Raw genomic sequence first — 16,301 nt, 5'->3', positions numbered from 1 at the left:
TCATTGGCTGGGGGGCAGGAAGGGGCGGGTGTCCGCGGCCGTCCCCGCGTTGCACTGGCGGAGAGGGCGGTAGGAGGCGGGCTCCGCCTCGTCCGCGCTCTCATTGGCCGAGAGGGAAAGCCTCGCTGGCCGCGGTCTCCGGTGATTGGCGGGAAGCCGCGGGGGGCGCGGCCGCCGATTGGCCGCTGGCGGGCTTCCGGCGGGGCTCTGCCCAGTTCCGGCGAGGGCAGCGGCGGGGCGGCAGGATGGTGAGCGCGGGTCGCGCTGGGGCCGCATCCACCGGCATCGGGGGGCGGGGGGGGCCGGGGCGGCGGCGCCGGAGCCTTAGGGCGGCGCGGGGGCCGCGCTGAGGCGGCGATGGCGGTGCAGGAGGGAGGGAGGATGGGATGGGCCGCGGGGGAGCCCGGCCGCCGAAGCCTCCCCCCCCCCCCCCCGCGGCCTCCCCGGTGACCGGAGCCGGTGCAGGTGCTGCTGCACGCGCTGTTCGAGCACGCGGCCGGGTACGCGCTGTTCGCCGTGCGCGAGGTGGAGGAGATCAGCCTGCTGCTGCCGCAGGTACTGGGGCCGGGACCGGGGGGAAGCGGGGACCGGGTGGGGGGCGGGATGGCGGGGACCGGGCCGGGACCGGACCGGGGATGGGGGAGGATCCGGTACTGGGCCAAGGGGAGGCCGGGACCGGGCCGGGGATGGGGGAGGATCCGATACTGGGCCGGGGGGAGGCCGGGATCGGGACGGATCAGGCAGGGAGGGAGTCGGCAGGGCCGGGGCCTGGGCCGGGGCGGGGGGTTCGGGCGGTGCCGCGGGAGGGGGTGAGGCCGGGCCTGCCCGGTCTCGGTGCCGCGGTGCTGAGGGTGGCCCCCCCGGCAGGTGGAGGAGAGCGTCCTCAACGTGGGCAAGTTCCACAACGTGGTGAAGCTCGTGGCCTTCTCGCCCTTCAAGTCGGCGCAGAGCGCCCTGGAGAACATGAACGCCGTCTCGGAGGGTGAGCGGGAGCCGGCGCCCCTGGTGCGGCCGCCCCCCCCCCGGCCCCGCGCCGCCCCCCTCGCCCCCGCTCACCTCTGCCCGCGCAGGCGTCCTGCATGAGGACCTGCGGCTGCTCCTGGAGACCCACCTGCCCGCCAAGAAGAAGAAGGTGCTGCTGGGCGTCGCCGACGCCAAGATCGGGGCCGCCATCCTGGAGGAGCTGGGCTACCAGTGCCAGACCGGGGGCGTCGTGGCCGAGATCCTGCGGGGTGAGCGCGGCGGGGGGGGTGGCGCGGGGCCGGGGATCCCCGCGGGAGCTTCCCGGGGAGCCGGAGCAGTCCCGGGGTGGCTGACGGCGCTGTCCCCGCGCAGGGATCCGCCTGCACTTCCACGCGCTGGTGAAGGGCCTCACAGCCCAGTCGGCCTCCAAGGCCCAGCTGGGCCTGGGCCACAGCTACTCGCGGGCCAAGGTGAAGTTCAACGTGAACCGCGTGGACAACATGATCATCCAGTCCATCAGCCTGCTGGACCAGCTGGACAAGGACATCAACACCTTCTCCATGCGCGTGCGGTGAGCTGGGGGGTGCGGCGGCGCGGTCCCACCTCCCCACGCTTACCACGGGCAGCCGCCCCTACGGCTGCCCGTACAGGACGGGGAGGCAGAGCAGCGCCTCGGTACACCCCGGCCCGGGCGGCGGTGCCCCGGCTGGATTGTGAGCGGGGGGACACGTCGCGGCGCGAGCGGCGGGCTCCTGCGCTGACCGCCTCCGCCCTGCAGCGAGTGGTACGGCTACCACTTCCCCGAGCTCATCAAGATCGTCTCGGAGAACTACACCTACTGCCGCCTGGCCAAGTTCATCGGGAACCGCAAGGAGCTGAGCGAGGAGAGCCTGGAGGGGCTGGAGGAGATCGTCATGGATGGCGCCAAGGCGCAGGCCATCCTGGAAGCCTCCCGCTCCTCCATGGGTGAGTGGGGACGGGCGCGGTGGCTCGGGTGGAGCTTTTGAGGGCGCGAGCCGAAGTGAGGAGGAGCGTTTTGGCTGAGGACAGGGCCCCCATCGTGCCCCCCCTCAGCCGTGCTGACACCGCTCTCCCACAGGCATGGACATCTCCCCCATCGACCTCATCAACATCGAGAGCTTTTCCAGCCGTGTGATCTCGCTGTCCGAGTACCGCAAGGGGCTGCAGGAGTATCTCCGCTCCAAGATGAGCCAGGTGGCTCCCAGCCTCTCGGCCCTCATCGGAGAAGTGGTGAGTGCGCGTCGCGGGCCGGCCCGGGCCGCGGAGGTGATGTCTGAGTGAATCTGTCAATCCCCTGAGCAGCCCTGCTGACACCTCTCACTGCTGATCCGCGGCCTGGTCCCGGCGCCGCCCGGTCCCGGCAGAGCTGGGCTCCGTACGCTCCCGGGGACGGCGGTGGTGGTAACCCGGCCCCGTCCGCTTGCAGGTGGGCGCTCGTCTCATCTCGCACGCCGGCAGCCTGACGAACCTGGCCAAGTACCCGGCGTCGACGGTGCAGATCCTGGGGGCTGAGAAGGCCCTCTTCAGGTACCGCTGCGGGGTGGTCGCGGTGATGGCAGGCCCCTGGGCCGCTGGGTGTGACGCGCCGGGCCCCCGCGGCCTCGGCCGCGTGTGATCAGCCAGCCCCAGCCTCTGAGCGACCACCGTGGCTTCGCGTCTTGCCTTGCGGGTGCCGGATGGTGGGTCTGTGCCCGGGGAGCCGCCCCGGAGGTTAGCGGTGCCTCGGGGTGCGGAGCGGCCGGGGGGGCCCTGTCCCCTCGCGCTGGGTGTCCTGCAGCCCCCTGCACGCGTGGTTCCGGGCCGAAGGCTGCCCTGGGCCCCCCAGTGCCACCCTGACGGCTCCGGGGCCGGTTCCAGGGCTCTGAAGACGCGAGGGAACACCCCCAAGTACGGCCTCATTTTCCACTCCACCTTCATCGGGCGGGCGGCCGCCAAGAACAAGGGACGCATCTCCCGCTACCTGGCCAACAAGTGCACCATCGCCTCCCGCATCGACTGCTTCTCAGGTGCCGCTGGGGCTGGGGAGGGCGTGGCAGGGCCGGGGAGGGGGCGGCCGGCTGCGGTGCTCCACGCCCGGCGGCTCTGCGATGATGGGAACATTTTTCGTCAACAGCATTTCACTGGGTGAATGGTGATGCCTGTGGTCTGAGCAGAGTGCTGGGGCCGGGGGGGGGCAGTGGGGGGGGATTTGGGCAGGGCTGAGCCCCTCCCGTCTCCGCAGAGGTCCCCACGAGCGTCTTTGGGGACAAGCTGCGGGAGCAGGTGGAGGAGCGGCTGGCCTTCTACGAGACCGGGGAGCCGCCGCGCAAGAACCTGGAGGTCATGAAGGAGGCCATGGTGGAGGTGAGCGAGGCGGGCTGGGCCGGGGGGGCCGGGCTGCGGCCCCGCTGTCGGATGTGATGTGAAATTGCCGTCCTGACCCAGCGGTGGAGGCAAAAAACTGATTTAATGAGGCTGATCCGACGGGTGCCCTTGGGGGGTGCTGGGCGGGGACGCGTTTTGGGCTGGGCGCCTCCCTCGGTGCTGACGGAGCTGCCTCGGCCCCCCGGCAGGCCAACGAGGTGGTAGCTGAAGTCAAGAAGAAGCAGGAGAAGAAAGAGAAAAAGAAGAAGAAGCGGGAGAAGCGGCGGCTGGAGGCTCTGGCTGCGGCTGCGGAGGAGATGGAGAACTCGGTGCTGGAGACGGAGGTGAGGGCAGGGGACGCTCGGGGAGGAGCCCTCGGAGGAAAGGGCACCGTGACGGGGGTGGCCATGTCCAGCCTTGGTCCCGTTGTGCGCTTGGATGGCAGCAACGCAGGCAGCGCAGCGGTGCTGGGGCTGTTGCCGCTTTTCCTGGCCGTCCAGGACGGTGCTGGCTGGACCCGGGGCTCGTTCCCAGCCTGGACACACCATTCCAGCGCCCCGCGTTCAGTCGCGGCGTGGAGGGGATGAGCCTTGGCGTCTCCTTGCTCGGGGGATGTCCCTGCTCACCCCGACTTGCTCCCGAGCGCGGCCCTGGCAGCCCTGGCCCGGTCAGCGCAGCACGTGGTGTGAGCCCTGCCCTGGGGCGGGTATGGTGCTCACTGACTGCCCTTTCCCTTCAGGAAAACGAGACAGAGCCCAAGAAAAAGAAGAAGAAAAAGAAGCAGCAGCTGGAGGCTGCCTCAGAGCCAGAGGAGAATGGGCTGGAGGAAGAGGCCCTGCCCAAGAAGAAGAGGAAACTCTCAGGAGAGACTGTGCAGCTGGACAAAAAGAAGAAGAAAAAGGCTAAGGAGCTGGAGGAGGATTAGGGAAGCAGGGAGGAGCTGGAGTGGGGCCTGCGCGCAGCAGTGCCAGCTCGCAGAGGGGTTGGCGGTTCGCTCAGCGCAGCTTTGTGCATGGCTCGTCATCTGGTGTCCAGCATTTCACGGCCGCTGCATGTCCTAGAATGTAACGCAGCGGGGCAGCCGCCATTAAACCAGTTTTGGTACTTCGTGTCCCGGGTGAGTTCGTTCGCCCCGGGGCCGGGCCAAGCCGCGCCTGTTCTCGGGGCAGCGCTTTGCCTGAGCTGCGCTGTGCCTCTGACGCAGCGCTGGCTCCCAGAGCCGCCTGCGAGGCCCGGCCCTGGGGGGGGCTCGGGGTTGTGGTGGGGTTTGCCGCAGTCTCGGGGAGGGGGGGACGGGACATCTGCCGCGGTGGCAACGCCTGCAGCCCACGCGGTGCTGGCCGAGCCCCAGACCCTGCTCTGATCGGGGCGGGGGGCAAGGACACAGCTCGCAGTGTGACTGAACCTCAATAAATGGCTGAGGCTGTTGTTGATGCTCTTCTGTTTCGTGTTTTGCTGCAGCGGCTGTGGGCGAAAGCACGCGAAGCCGCCTGGGAGAGGGGCTGGCTGCCAGGAGCCCCCAGTTTTGCAGGACCCCTGCCTGGGGCTGAACGTGCAGATCCCCCCATCTCCGTTCAAAGTACTCACGGCAGAAAGCTCCGTGGTGGTGCAGAGGCTGCTTTATTACACGCGAGGGCAGGCTTGGTGCAGCAGCACTGCTGGGAGGCAATAAATTACCAGGCAGACAAAGCGAGAGCACCTGGGCTGCCAAAGCGGGAGAGGGCCTTAGGCATCCAGGGCAGCTATCACGGCTTGGGTGAAATCCAAGGAGGTGGCGTAGCCCCCCATGTCCGCCGTGCGCACCTGCAACAAGAGGGGAGCGTTAGCGAGGCGGGAGAGCGGCCCCTGCAGCAGGGCCTGGGCTGGGGGCTGGAGGGTGTGGGGGCCAGCAGGACCAGGCCCCCCGAGGCCTGGCACCCTACTCGGAGCGTCCCCAGCTCCGGCGTCCCTGGGCTCCAGGAAGGAGGCAGAGCAGAGCTGGGGCCGTCCTGCTGGAGCGCGGAGGGGAGAGGGCGACCGGTCACGAGCAGCCGCTCCAGGCTGCAGGGGGGCTGCACAGGCCAGGCCAGGGTGGGGGGTTTTGCCCCCTCCAGCAGCCCCCTGCCCTTGCTGGCGGCTGGGGCCGCCCCTGGGGCCAAGGGGCAGCTCCAGGTCCAGCAGCCGGATCGGGGCTGGCATGGCCGTCCTGCGCTGCGCTGCGCTGCCCGGCCCGTGCCTCACCCCAGGGGCTGGTGCCCACGCGTGCACATGTGGAGCGCTGCCCGCAAACAGCTACCGCAGGCACAGCGGTGCTGCCACTACGCAAGGACCGAGGTGGCGGGTGTTCAACCCGGAGCCGTTCCTCAGCTTGCCCTTGGTTCAGCACAAGCGTCCCTGCTGGCTCAGTGCCCTCAGTGCTCCCCAAAAGAGTAAAATAAAATAAAAATTAAAAACACACAAAAAAACAAAACAAAAAAAAACCCTAGCGTAAGGGGCTGTTAGCAACTGCAAAAACAAGGGCTGTGGTGGCTGAGTTGGGCTCCCTCTGCCAGCTGCTGCTTCCAGGGAGGGTGGGTTTTTTTTTGTTGTTGTTGTTTTTTGTTTTTTTGGTACAAGCCAGCACGGGATTGCTGCTGTAATGTCACAGCTGTCCCTCTGCTGCCACTGGCAGCGCAGCGCCCTGGGCTCACCCGACCCAGCTGCCTGTGGCGAGCACAACCCCGAGCCCCGCGCCCTCCCAGCAGCCTGACCCTCGCTTTGCAGAGGGACACGGTGAAGCACAGCCCTGGCCCTGCTGCGATCCCAGCCCGGCTTCTGGCCCTGCGCGGGGCAGGAGCAGCACGGCCAGACCAAGCACCACCGGCTGCCGCCTCAGGCTGCCCGTCCTGCTGGCGACACCAGCCCAGGGCTGACGCAGCCGTTCTGCAGTGCCGAGCCTCCAGCCACCCCCCGGCCCTCACCAACACGGTGTGGGGCAGGGGCGCAGGCAGCTGCTGAGCGCCCCAGAACAAGGCCCAGGGATGGGGGACATGCTGGACCCTTTATTTGCAAACACAAATACGAAGTACTGTAATAAGTAATTAAGTAAGCTTCCCGGTCATGGTCCCCAACCCTCACAGCACCCTGCACCAGCAGGGCAGGCGCCCGCAGCGCTGCACCTGCAGAGCGGCTAGTGCTCCCACCGGCACGTTTGTAACCCAGCCCCTCGTGCTGCCCTCCTGGTCCCTGGCACATGGGCAGAGCCACGCCAGCGCCCCGGGCTGCTGCAGTGCTGCAGGGAGGGGAGTAGAGCTTCGGCCGGTCCCACCGCAGCCCCACGCCCTGCCTGCCGTGGGGCCGGGCATGTCTGCCCCCGGGGAGCACAGCACCCGCTCAGCCTTGGCCACACGCAGCCGGAGCCCTGCCCCAGCTCCCTGGTCTGCACTAACCCCGCAGCCTGGTCCCCGAAGCCGCAGCGGGCCTGCAAGGCCCTGCGAGCAGCCAGCTGTGCCGCGGTGCCTGCTCAGGCCTGGACAGGGACCGCGCTTCCCTACCTACCCCGCTGCACAGGCAGCTCAGCTCAGAGCCCAGCTCTCCCCCACCTTGTCCTGGGGCTTCTGGACATCAGTAGCAAATGCATAACAGGGGGGAACAAAGCAAGCCCTGTCCTGCACCAGCTCCCAGAGGGCAGGAGTTTTCAAAGCCTCCTTGTGCCGTGTGGAATTGTGCCTGCTCCCAGAAAGCGGACTCTCATCCTGAGCAAGTATTTCTGGATGCAAGTCCTCAGCCCTGTGGTCTTATTGCTAAAGCCGCTGTGGGCAGGGAAGGCTCCTATGGTAACCACGGACTGCACTGGCCTCGCTGTCCCCGTGAGCCGCCTGCCCGGGGACGCTCTGGTCACGGCCTGTCGGGCTCCGAGTCATCCCAGCACGCGCTCACGTCCCGGGATCAGCACTACAGTCGTCTCACGGAGGGCAAAGTGGAGACACCGCCTAAACAAACCAGAGGTACACGCGGGTGTCCTCACTCCAGCGCCAAAGGCAGACCTGGTCCCTGTCCCTCCGGAAATTCACGCTGGCCACAACCCCGGAAGGTTACTGGGATCTCTGGGCTAGGGAGGAAGAGCAAGAGCCTCCCTGGAGGCACCAGGGGATCCCAGCAGCCCGAAGAACTATGCCAGCAAGGGGAGGGGGAGGAAGCTGGTTTAGGTTTTAAGCTACAGAGAGGTGCCGCAGGGTGCAGTGAAGTCCCAGAACTCCCCACGGGCGAGCGGGGTTCCTAGACACCATAGTGGGGGTGCAGGTTGTCAATCACAGACTTCACGAAGTCAGAAGTGGTGCAGTAACCGCCCAAGTCCCGTGTCCGAACCTAAAAATCCAACACAGGGAAGGGGAGAAACAAGGGAGAAACGTGATCGTGAACCAAGCAAAATGATTATGAGAAGGGAGAGGAGAGCAGCTTCCCTCTACGCACCCTGCCAAAGACCCCAGCTGGGCTGCAAGCTAGAAAGAGGCCATCTGACATCCCCAGCCCTGCCAGGCTTCCCCGAGCCAGCAAGCACTGCTAAGAACAGCAGCAGCAGCAGCAGCAGCAGAGAGAGACTGAATACAGCAACAGCCGCAAGCGCACAGGTTTCTGAGCTGTTCACTGGGCTGGAAACAGGTGTGGAGGTGCAGAGACAGCACCTCTGTCCAAGGCTCGCACTTGTCCGTAAGGGAGAACACGGAGCTTCTTTCTACCCACGAACGCTGCTACAGAGGCTACAGATAAGCAACAAGGCCACTTGCCCGGTACTCACTTTTCCGACTTTGATCACCTTCTTCACTGCATCCGCAATCAAATTGGAGTGAAATTCTAAGCTAGAGAAAGGGAAACAGCCACGGTTAGTCCCTCTGTACAGCAGCCTGTGAGGCTGCTCTGCCCCCCCCCCGCAACGCGTCCGCAGCCCAAAGCAAGGCAGAGACAGTGCTGCCCTCCGGGCCCCACGGTAGACACCCCCCCACCCCACCGCACACCCCCAGGAGGCACCTACTTGAGATGCCGCAGCATGTTGGCGGCCGAGAGCAGCATGGCGGTGGGATTGGCAATGTTCCTGCCCACGGCCTGGGCGAACGGGTGGCGGGCACCCTGCGGGAGGAAAGCCACAGTGAGGGACCGCGTTCCGCGCTCCTGTCCCGAGCAGCTCCCTGGATAACCCCGCGCGCTGGTAAGGGACAAAGCAGCAGACCCCAGGGAGCCGAGAGCAGACTCACCATCTCGAACACGGCGTACTCCGCGCTGTAGCTCTCGCCGGGAACCACGCCGGCACCGCCCACCAAGCCAGCCGCCAGGTTATCAATGATGTTCCCATAGAGGTTGGGCATGACCAGGACATCAAACTGGTAGGGGTTCTGCACCAGCTGCGCGGAGGGAACAGGAGGAGATGAGGCCTTGCACACCTTGCACACCTGTGTGTCCTGGCGCACACACAGCAGGCAGCCTGACAGCCTTCAGCACAGGGCAGTGTTAAGTGAACCGGCGGGAGCAGCAGGATGCCCCGTGTCTGAAAACGTCCCGACTGTGCTCAAGTGACAGCAGGGAGCCCTCCTGAAAAGGGGATCACAGTCAGCTGCCACAGACTAACTGCCCTGGCAGAGTTCTGCAAGCCCAAATCAGATGGCTTTAAACATCCGTGACGGCCTCAATACCTGCAGCTCCTGCTTTTGGCTGCAGCAGAGCAGGCAGAAGGCCAACAGCTTCCAGTTTGTGCAAGGAGCAAACCTCAGGCTAGGAGACAGGGATGAACAACAGGAACTTCGTGAGCTGTCAGGAAGCTCTAGAGCAGCAGCAGCTTTTCATGTTTTAGACCGTTCTTTATCCCCTCACTCAAAAGGTTCAGCAGCAGGTACAGAATGAATCTGGGACAGGGGTAGGGCAGGGAAACCAGGTCCTCACCTGCATGCAGCAGTTGTCAATTATCATGGTGTCAAATTTGATCTTGGGATACAGTTCTGCCACTTCTTCACAGCACTGCAGGAATAGCCCGTCGCCTAGTTTCCTGAGAGACGAGAGGCACATTAACAGGTCACCAGGACAGCAGCAGAACCGTTACAGAACCAAGTAATCCAATAGCAATTAGTGTCCCACCACCGCAGGGCCCACGAAGGCAGGCAACGCTAGAGCACCTCACACCACTGCACACCCAACATCAAACAGACAGTGAAGTCTGGGCCTAAGAGGAGCAATAAAGGATCAGCTTTCAGCACCAGACCTTTTCCCCTTCTCAGCTGACAGCCTTCACGATGCAGCTGACCTTCGAGCCTTAGCTATGCTCATGCCAGAGATGAGACCATAAACAGGGAAAAAAAAACCCTAGTGCCAGGGAAACTCCAGCCTGTCCACAAGCAGACTCGCGTTGCTCTGATCAAGATCAAAAGCTGAGAGCACAACGTGGTCTGAGATGTGACAGTAGCTGCGTGTCTCAGAATAATCAGCAGATATCCCCCAAACCCGCTCTTGTGGCACTCACATAATGTTGGCTTTGTGCACAGCCGTGACTTTGGAGCGCCCTTTTTTGGTGGCGTAGTCAAAGGCGAACTTGGCAATGCGCTGCGACTTGGCCCGCGTGATGATCTTCAGGCACTCGATGACCCCCTTTGCGCTCTGGACACCAAACGGAGCGTGAGCAGCCGCGGCATGCACCATGCAGCCCAGTGCCCTGCCTCACGACTCTTCTGCCTCACTGACCCCACCACTCTGACAGGCCACGTGCTTTGAGACACAGGCAAGGAGTCTCTGCCTAATGCTGGATCATCTCCCATCCACAGGTTCCTTAATACCCAGTCCCCGTTTGCCTTTTTCTGGCATCACCCCTAAGGCAGCCCCTCACCACCCTCCTTGGGGTCTCTGTGTATTCAGGTCATGTAAGCACTCTTCATCCTATGTCCTATGTCCATTACTGTCACTTCTACGTAACTTCTGCCCCAGCCAGCTCCTCAATCATGCTGAACAGGGCTGGTGTGCGCAGCAGGAATGGTCCCCAACAGCAAGGAAGCTCCATATTCTGGGTAAGTTTCCTTGTCCTTCAACAGGGACCTCTGATACAGACACCGAGCCCAGCAGTGACCCCACACCAGAGCACCCGGGTGCTGGAGGGAGGCTCCCTTACCTCGTGTTCCAGAGAGCTGTACTCCCCCTCCGTCTGCTCACGAATGATCACGAGGTCCAAGTTGTTGTGGCGTGTTTTATAGCCTGGTAAGCTCTTCACATGGACAACATTGGCAAACAAGTCTAATTTGCGCCTGCAAAAGCAGCAGCAGGGTCAGCATTTCCTCATGAGCTTTTTCTGGGGCAGATACTCTTCACTGCAAGTGCTGGGGCAACAGCCGGTGATGGTGCACAGCTCTCCACCTCTTAAGGTGTTCTCCCGTATCTATCTACTCCCCCTGGATCACGAGCCAGTCACTCCTCCAAGCATGACTTCTACAATGCTCTGTCAAGGCAGGTCACCGCTGTCCATTTTCCATCCATCCACACCCCCCTTTTGGACTGCCAGGATCCCAAAGAAAACACACAGTCAACCACAATTAACACAGGCAGATTCTGGCCACTGACAGATTCTCAAAAGCTTTTGCTTCCTCATAACACATGATTTTCACACCTGTCCTGGACTTACTTCCTTCAACCCATGGTTCAGTGGCAGAATACCAAGACTAAGTGCAGTATGGGTTCTCCAGTGACAGCTGAGCAGGGGACCGAGCTTACCTGAGTCTCATGTCGTAAGAAGCCAGCTCTCCTTTGTACTCCATGGGGGTGTGGATCTTCCCTGCAGGGACGAGGTTGAGCAGGAGTGAGATGCACAGTACAGAGCCCACCAACAGCTCCCAAGAACATTGCCTGAACCCAGACCACAGGACAGCCAGCATCAGAGACGGGTTGCTTCGACAGAACCTCACCCAAGCACAGAGACCGATCTCTCACTACATGGGACTCAGATGGGTTCCTTGGTTTCTCACTTACTATGAGATCCCGTTTCAAAAAGCAGAAACTGGAAATAATTTCCTCATCAATAAGCTAAGTAAATTAAGTAGCGGCAATTTGTTTCTTAGCTTAAAGAGACCGTATTTCCTTCTCCAGGACCTAGACCACAGAAGTTCCTGCACTCTGAAAGCATCTAATGGAGTTTGAGATAAGGCAACATTTCCTTCAGGCAGAGTAGAGAGTTCTGCTTTGCTGAAGAGAGAGCTAGTGTAATTCCTTACCTATAAGGGCCACTTTACTTTCCTTCATAGAATCAACCACCTCATCCAGTTTTTCTTCCGATGCCATGTTCTGCACCTCACTCAGGTGATGCTCATCGAAGACCACGGGCACGCTGGCAGCCTGCACGAGAGATGCAAGAAAAGGACCACTGCCCAGTCAGATCAGAGACTCACTTCTAACACACACACACACCCCAAAAGGCTCACTGACTGAACGGCTCGCAGAGTTGGGATGTGAAACCTTAAACGAGCCAGACTGTCTCCTCAGTGAGAAGAGGGCACTGAACTCACGACATGCTGAACCTGGACCTTTGGGTTGCTTCTTCCAGTTCAGTTCTAACTGAATAATGACATGTTTTCTGTTACCCTCAACATCAGAACTCCACTTCCTTAGTGTGAATTATAATTTTAGCTATGTATCATGACAGACAATGCCCTGTTTCCTCTGATGTGAACAGACTTGTCTGTTAAAAAATGTAACTATTATTAGGGTACTAACTTCCTTCCCAAGTTATGATATTGCAATACGTAAGGAGGGCTCATAACAGATCAGGAACATGGTTAGAAGAGCATAAATAGTTGTGAACAGCTGGACAATGATGGCACAGCAGCCATATTCCAGGCAGGACTGTCCTCCCCACAACCACCTCACAGGGTTGTAGTGTTCACCGGCCACCTCAGCACAGAGAAAGAAGGACCGACAGGTCACGGACTCCCCTGCTCGTTCCAGGACATGGTTCTACACTTGGAATGGTGCACACCAGAAATGAGACATTTTGCAAGACTACTTACTGTCTTGCAAAAGGTCCAAGTTGAGCCTATTTTGTGGAAAAGAGTAAGAGCCCAGTTTTTTCTTTTTTTATAACCTATTAACTCTCATGCTCTAGAGGAAACACACAAATTGGTCTTTGGAGGGTCTCTGAAAGAAAAGTACTTTCAAGTAATTCTGCAACTGCTACTCCCCCATTCGCCATCCTTCACCCGGTCTCGAGGAGAAGCAGGAGCCGTTACCTTGAACACTTCCTTGACCGCGTGCATGAGCTCTGGGCCCACCCCATCTCCGGGCAGCATGGTGACCTGGAACGTGCTCTCAGACTTCGCATTTTCTGACTGCACAGAAAACAGAGAACAGTTAGGCCTTCTGTGGCATGCCCAGACTCATAATTCAAACAGGCCCCCTAACCTGCAAGCAGCAAACTACATGGAGAATATCCACACCCACAACATACATTTACTGCTGTACTAACACCGAGCTTTAACCTAGCGAGCTCTTCTGTTCCTCTTTCCCTATGTACATCCGCTCTTTCAGGGCACCTGCTGAAAGCAAACATAACCCCTGCCAGCTTTCACGTTACCAGGCTAAATGTGCCTCGCTCGCAGTCTTCTCTCATACATCTCTGCTCCTGCCCCACCTCGAGCACGGGGAATGAGACCTGCACCCTGCGTTATGGACGAAGCCCTGTGAGTACCTCGCACGGTGGCATTCGAACTGCTCCGTTTCCCAGCTCTGAGGGCGATATTTGGTCATGAACACACTACACAGGAGGGGAACCCAAAATCTTGTGATTCAGTAGCAACCTAAAGGCCATTTCCTCCATAACATTTCCAGTTAGGATCTCTCCCTCTGCACAACAGAAATTTTTGTTACTAGAAGCTAAATGCAGATTCTTGCATTACTACATTTTCTCTCATTTCTACTTCATGTCCTCAGGGTCATCTAAGCCCTTCCTGTGTGACAGTCTCATCCTTCTGCTGTACTGACACAGTCTTGCAGCTTTTTATTAAGTATGTATTTTCTCAGGCTATATCCACGTTTTTCTCTCGAGGACAAAAGTAAAACTCTCAAGCAAAATTATTCTCAAAGGTAATCCTTGAGACATTCTGCTAGCAGTCCACTGCCAAATCAACAGCTTGTCTTTCAATACTGCCTGTTCTCCCATCTTAGCTGGCTCCTATTTTTACACAGTCCTTTTACTAACCCCCTTCTCCTCTAGCCAGTAATTCCCTGCACAAAGTTGACCTCCAGACATCAGACTTCACAGAACCAGACTCACAGACTAGGTATGCACAGTGAGACAAGAAGAACTTTACTTAACAATTCAATCATGCAATAAAATGAGTAAATTAAAAGTAATGTCATATGACATGGAAAATGCATGTACTTCAGTGATATGAAGTGTAGGCAAATGGTGAAATGGTGTGAAATGAAAAGGCAAGTGTAAGAAGGAAGGCTAGATATTCTTTACTTTCCGTTTTGAATATTTCAGAGATCACAACCATGGAATTAAGTTGCAGGGCAGAAAAACTTACCTACTGTTCAGCAACTAAGTTTCAAGAAGGGCCAAAGCATCTGCAGAGGGAATTTCTGCATGAGCCCAGGTTCAGGGTCAGAAGAATGCAATCTCAGTGCTGAACCCTTCCTTTTAGTGTCTTAAATAATAATATAAAATATCTTAACTTACATAAGGGAATGAGACATGAACACACTATGCGTCAGTCTAAAAAGAATAAACACTACGTTACTCCAGGTGGTGGCACTCCAGTTGTTTCTTCTATCCTTACACCCACAGAAAGCAACACCACGTCTCTCCATCACCGCTCTTATTTCCTGATCATAAAGTCTAAAAGATACTCATATGCTAAGCTACTCCTTGCTTCTACCTTATTTAATCTCTAATAATTATCATATATTATTTCCTATATTATTTTTAAGTTAATTACTATATCTAAGTCTATTAAAGTTAGAATTAAATGGTAAGGACTAGATGAAAACAACTTTCACTACTGTAGAGCTGCACTCAGGGCTAGTTGTTTTAGCTACACCAGTAGAGAAACGCTTGTCAGCATAATCGCGCCAGCAAACCTTTACGTGCAGGTGAGCCAGAGAGGGAGAAGAGCCAGAATGACCAGAACGAGGGGGCAAAGTCTCGGAACATGCTAGTCAGTCAGAGATGCTACTTTCACCACGCTGGGAGCCTAGAGGGAGCAGACGGCCAGGAGGGGAAGCACACTGCTTCCTAAGCACACCCACGAGATGCGCAGAAGTACAGATGCTCTCCTGAACAAAGCCAGCCCAATCCCACTCACGGACACAGTGCTACGTCTCCATAATTTTAGGTGCTGACAGTGGTCTTGCTATGGCTTTCTGTGTCCTCTGTCTACACATAAGTCCTTCTCAGGATGAATCTTCTCTGGCCTTCTCATGACCTCAACCTCGTGGGCCACAAGCACTCACAGCCATAGCCTAAAAACAGCAAGAGTTTTTCCACCCCAAAAAAAGAATTTAGAAGTGCTTTTCTTTGCCGCGCTTAGCCTTTGACGTTTACAAGCTTTTCTCCACACTCATAAGCAACAGCAACTTGGTTCTTCGTCACAGCAAGCCCAGCACCTCCACGGGGAAGTGCAAAACGTTACAGCACGTGCTGGACACAGCGATGAAGCCGAAGCAGTATGACACTTCCACGCATGCGGCAGTCACTGAGGTAACACTGCACGGCAGTGGTCCCCGAGGATTGCTACCACCCGCCTTTCACCCTACACGATTCCCACACCCGCTCCCACTCCGAGCGCTGGGCAGACGGGAGAGGCAGCCAGGGAACCGTGTCCCTGTTCCCAGCGCTGTCCTGGTGACGTGCTGCTTTGTCCAAGTCCTGAAGCCTCCATGGTGTGAAACCCGGCCACAGAGATGTGCTCTAACCCCCCAACCCACCCCGGCTCAGGGCTGCAGAGCTGGCGCGGCTGCGCGTGCCCAGTGTCCCGCACTGAGCGCAGGGGTCTGACTGCAGGGCTGGGGGTGAGGCAGCCCCGCAGGATGGGCCCGGGGGGAGCACCGAGCCCCCCTCTCTCACCTTGGCCCGCGGGATCTGCTGGAGGGCAGCGGAGGCACCCAGGCCTCTCCACGCGCCAACGCGCTGGGCACGCAGGAGACCCTGCGACGGGAAGCGGCACAGGGGAAGGATGAGACCCTGGGAGCTGGCAGGTGCCCCCAGCCCCGACCAAACCCCCCCAGCCCAGACTGACCCTCTGACACCGCCCCCAACCCCGACCAATCCACCCTGGCCCAGACTGACCCTCCAACACCGCCCCCAACCCAGACCAACCCCCCCCCCAGCCCAGACTGACCTTCCAACACCCTCCCCTACCCAGACCAACCCCCCCCGGCCCAGACTGACCCTCCAACACCCTCCCCAATCCAGACCAATCCCCCCCCCAGCCCAGACTTACCCTCTAACACCATCCCCCCGGCCCAGACCAGCCCCCCAGCCCAGACTGACCCCTGTATCTCCCCCTGCCAACCAACCTCTCCCATCCCCCCTAACACAGACTGGCCCCCCAGCCCACAACAACCGCCTCACCCCTTAGACAGACCCTTCACCCCCCGCCCAGCCTGCCCCCATCCTGCAGACTGCCCCCCCGGCCCAAATCCACCCTTGACCCTTCCAGCCCCCAGCCCAGACCGACCCTTCACCCCTCCAGGCTAGAAAAACTCCCCCCCAGTCCAGAGCAATCCTCCACCCGCCCAGGCCAGACACCCCCGCCCCCCGAGCCCAGCCTGCCCCCCCAGCCCGGGCTGACCCCCCCACCGACCCCCCCACTCTCCAGACTCCTCCCGCCACCCCGGCGCCACCCCGCCTGCCCGCCCCAGCCCTCTCACCCTGACCGCTGCCCTTCCCGCGCCGAGGGCCGCCATCTCGCCGCCCCACAATGCCCCGCGGCTGCGGCAGCGCGGGGGGGGGGAGGACGGTGGCCGGAAGGGGAGAGGCTGCTCCAGGCCCC

The 16,301-nt window shown here is 60.0% G+C and overlaps 2 protein-coding genes and 3 non-coding genes across 7 annotated transcripts; 4 read left to right on the top strand and 1 right to left on the bottom strand.

The window, feature by feature from the left end:
• Window positions 1-130: 130 nt before the first annotated feature.
• On the top strand, window positions 131-4,760 carry NOP56 (NOP56 ribonucleoprotein). Of its 2 annotated transcripts, XM_064511734.1 has the most exons (12): window positions 131-248; window positions 466-555; window positions 868-982; window positions 1,071-1,232; window positions 1,336-1,534; window positions 1,742-1,929; window positions 2,063-2,214; window positions 2,411-2,511; window positions 2,842-2,990; window positions 3,206-3,327; window positions 3,537-3,671; window positions 4,067-4,760. In XM_064511734.1, the coding sequence occupies exons 1-12, from the start codon at window positions 246-248 to the stop codon at window positions 4,250-4,252; spliced, it is 1,602 nt and encodes a 533-aa protein (XP_064367804.1). In that variant the 5' UTR covers window positions 131-245; the 3' UTR covers window positions 4,253-4,760. The 2 variants fall into 2 exon arrangements, with proteins under 2 accessions (XP_064367804.1, XP_064367805.1); XM_064511735.1 differs by lacking the exon at window positions 466-555 and having other exon boundaries at window positions 226-248.
• Window positions 1,564-1,694, top strand: LOC112993999 (small nucleolar RNA SNORA51). Its single transcript, XR_003261824.2, has one exon. It is a non-coding gene; the product is annotated as a small nucleolar RNA SNORA51 (small nucleolar RNA).
• LOC112993998 (small nucleolar RNA SNORD56) lies at window positions 3,067-3,137 on the top strand. The gene has a single exon (XR_003261823.1). It is a non-coding gene; the product is annotated as a small nucleolar RNA SNORD56 (small nucleolar RNA).
• LOC112993996 (small nucleolar RNA SNORD57) lies at window positions 3,376-3,445 on the top strand. Its single transcript, XR_003261821.1, has one exon. It is a non-coding gene; the product is annotated as a small nucleolar RNA SNORD57 (small nucleolar RNA).
• Window positions 4,761-4,928: 168 nt separating the features above from the next.
• On the bottom strand, window positions 4,929-16,277 carry IDH3B (isocitrate dehydrogenase (NAD(+)) 3 non-catalytic subunit beta). 2 transcript variants are annotated; one of them, XM_064511737.1, is made up of 12 exons: window positions 16,180-16,277; window positions 15,374-15,454; window positions 12,537-12,635; window positions 11,526-11,646; window positions 11,029-11,089; window positions 10,433-10,565; window positions 9,794-9,927; window positions 9,220-9,322; window positions 8,538-8,684; window positions 8,318-8,412; window positions 8,084-8,144; window positions 4,929-5,130 (listed from the first exon to the last, which is right to left on the bottom strand). In XM_064511737.1, exons 1-12 carry the CDS (start codon window positions 16,213-16,215, stop codon window positions 5,053-5,055), a joined length of 1,149 nt encoding a protein of 382 aa, XP_064367807.1. In that variant the 5' UTR covers window positions 16,216-16,277; the 3' UTR covers window positions 4,929-5,052. The 2 variants fall into 2 exon arrangements, with proteins under 2 accessions (XP_064367807.1, XP_064367806.1); XM_064511736.1 differs by lacking the exon at window positions 4,929-5,130 and adding an exon at window positions 6,328-7,653.
• Window positions 16,278-16,301: the final 24 nt, after the last annotated feature.

This window comes from Dromaius novaehollandiae, chromosome 4 (genome assembly GCF_036370855.1).
Source record: "Dromaius novaehollandiae isolate bDroNov1 chromosome 4, bDroNov1.hap1, whole genome shotgun sequence".
NCBI classification, from domain to species: domain Eukaryota; kingdom Metazoa; phylum Chordata; class Aves; order Casuariiformes; family Dromaiidae; genus Dromaius; species Dromaius novaehollandiae.
The sequence above is the reverse complement of the archived record's forward strand: the minus strand, read 5'-3'. Positions and strand labels throughout refer to the sequence as shown.

Coding starts and splice junctions, on each gene's coding strand:
- IDH3B (XM_064511736.1), bottom strand. CDS start 16,215: ATGGCGGCCCTCGGCGCGGGAAGGGCAGCGGTCAGG. Junction 11,647..12,536: donor CGGTCAAGGAAGTGTTCAAG/GTAACGGCTCCT, acceptor TCTCTCGTGCAG/GCTGCCAGCGTGCCCGTGGT. Junction 8,413..8,537: donor AGTACGCCGTGTTCGAGATG/GTGAGTCTGCTC, acceptor TTCCTCCCGCAG/GGTGCCCGCCACCCGTTCGC.
- NOP56 (XM_064511734.1), top strand. Junction 983..1,070: donor CATGAACGCCGTCTCGGAGG/GTGAGCGGGAGC, acceptor CTGCCCGCGCAG/GCGTCCTGCATGAGGACCTG. Junction 2,991..3,205: donor CCGCATCGACTGCTTCTCAG/GTGCCGCTGGGG, acceptor CCGTCTCCGCAG/AGGTCCCCACGAGCGTCTTT.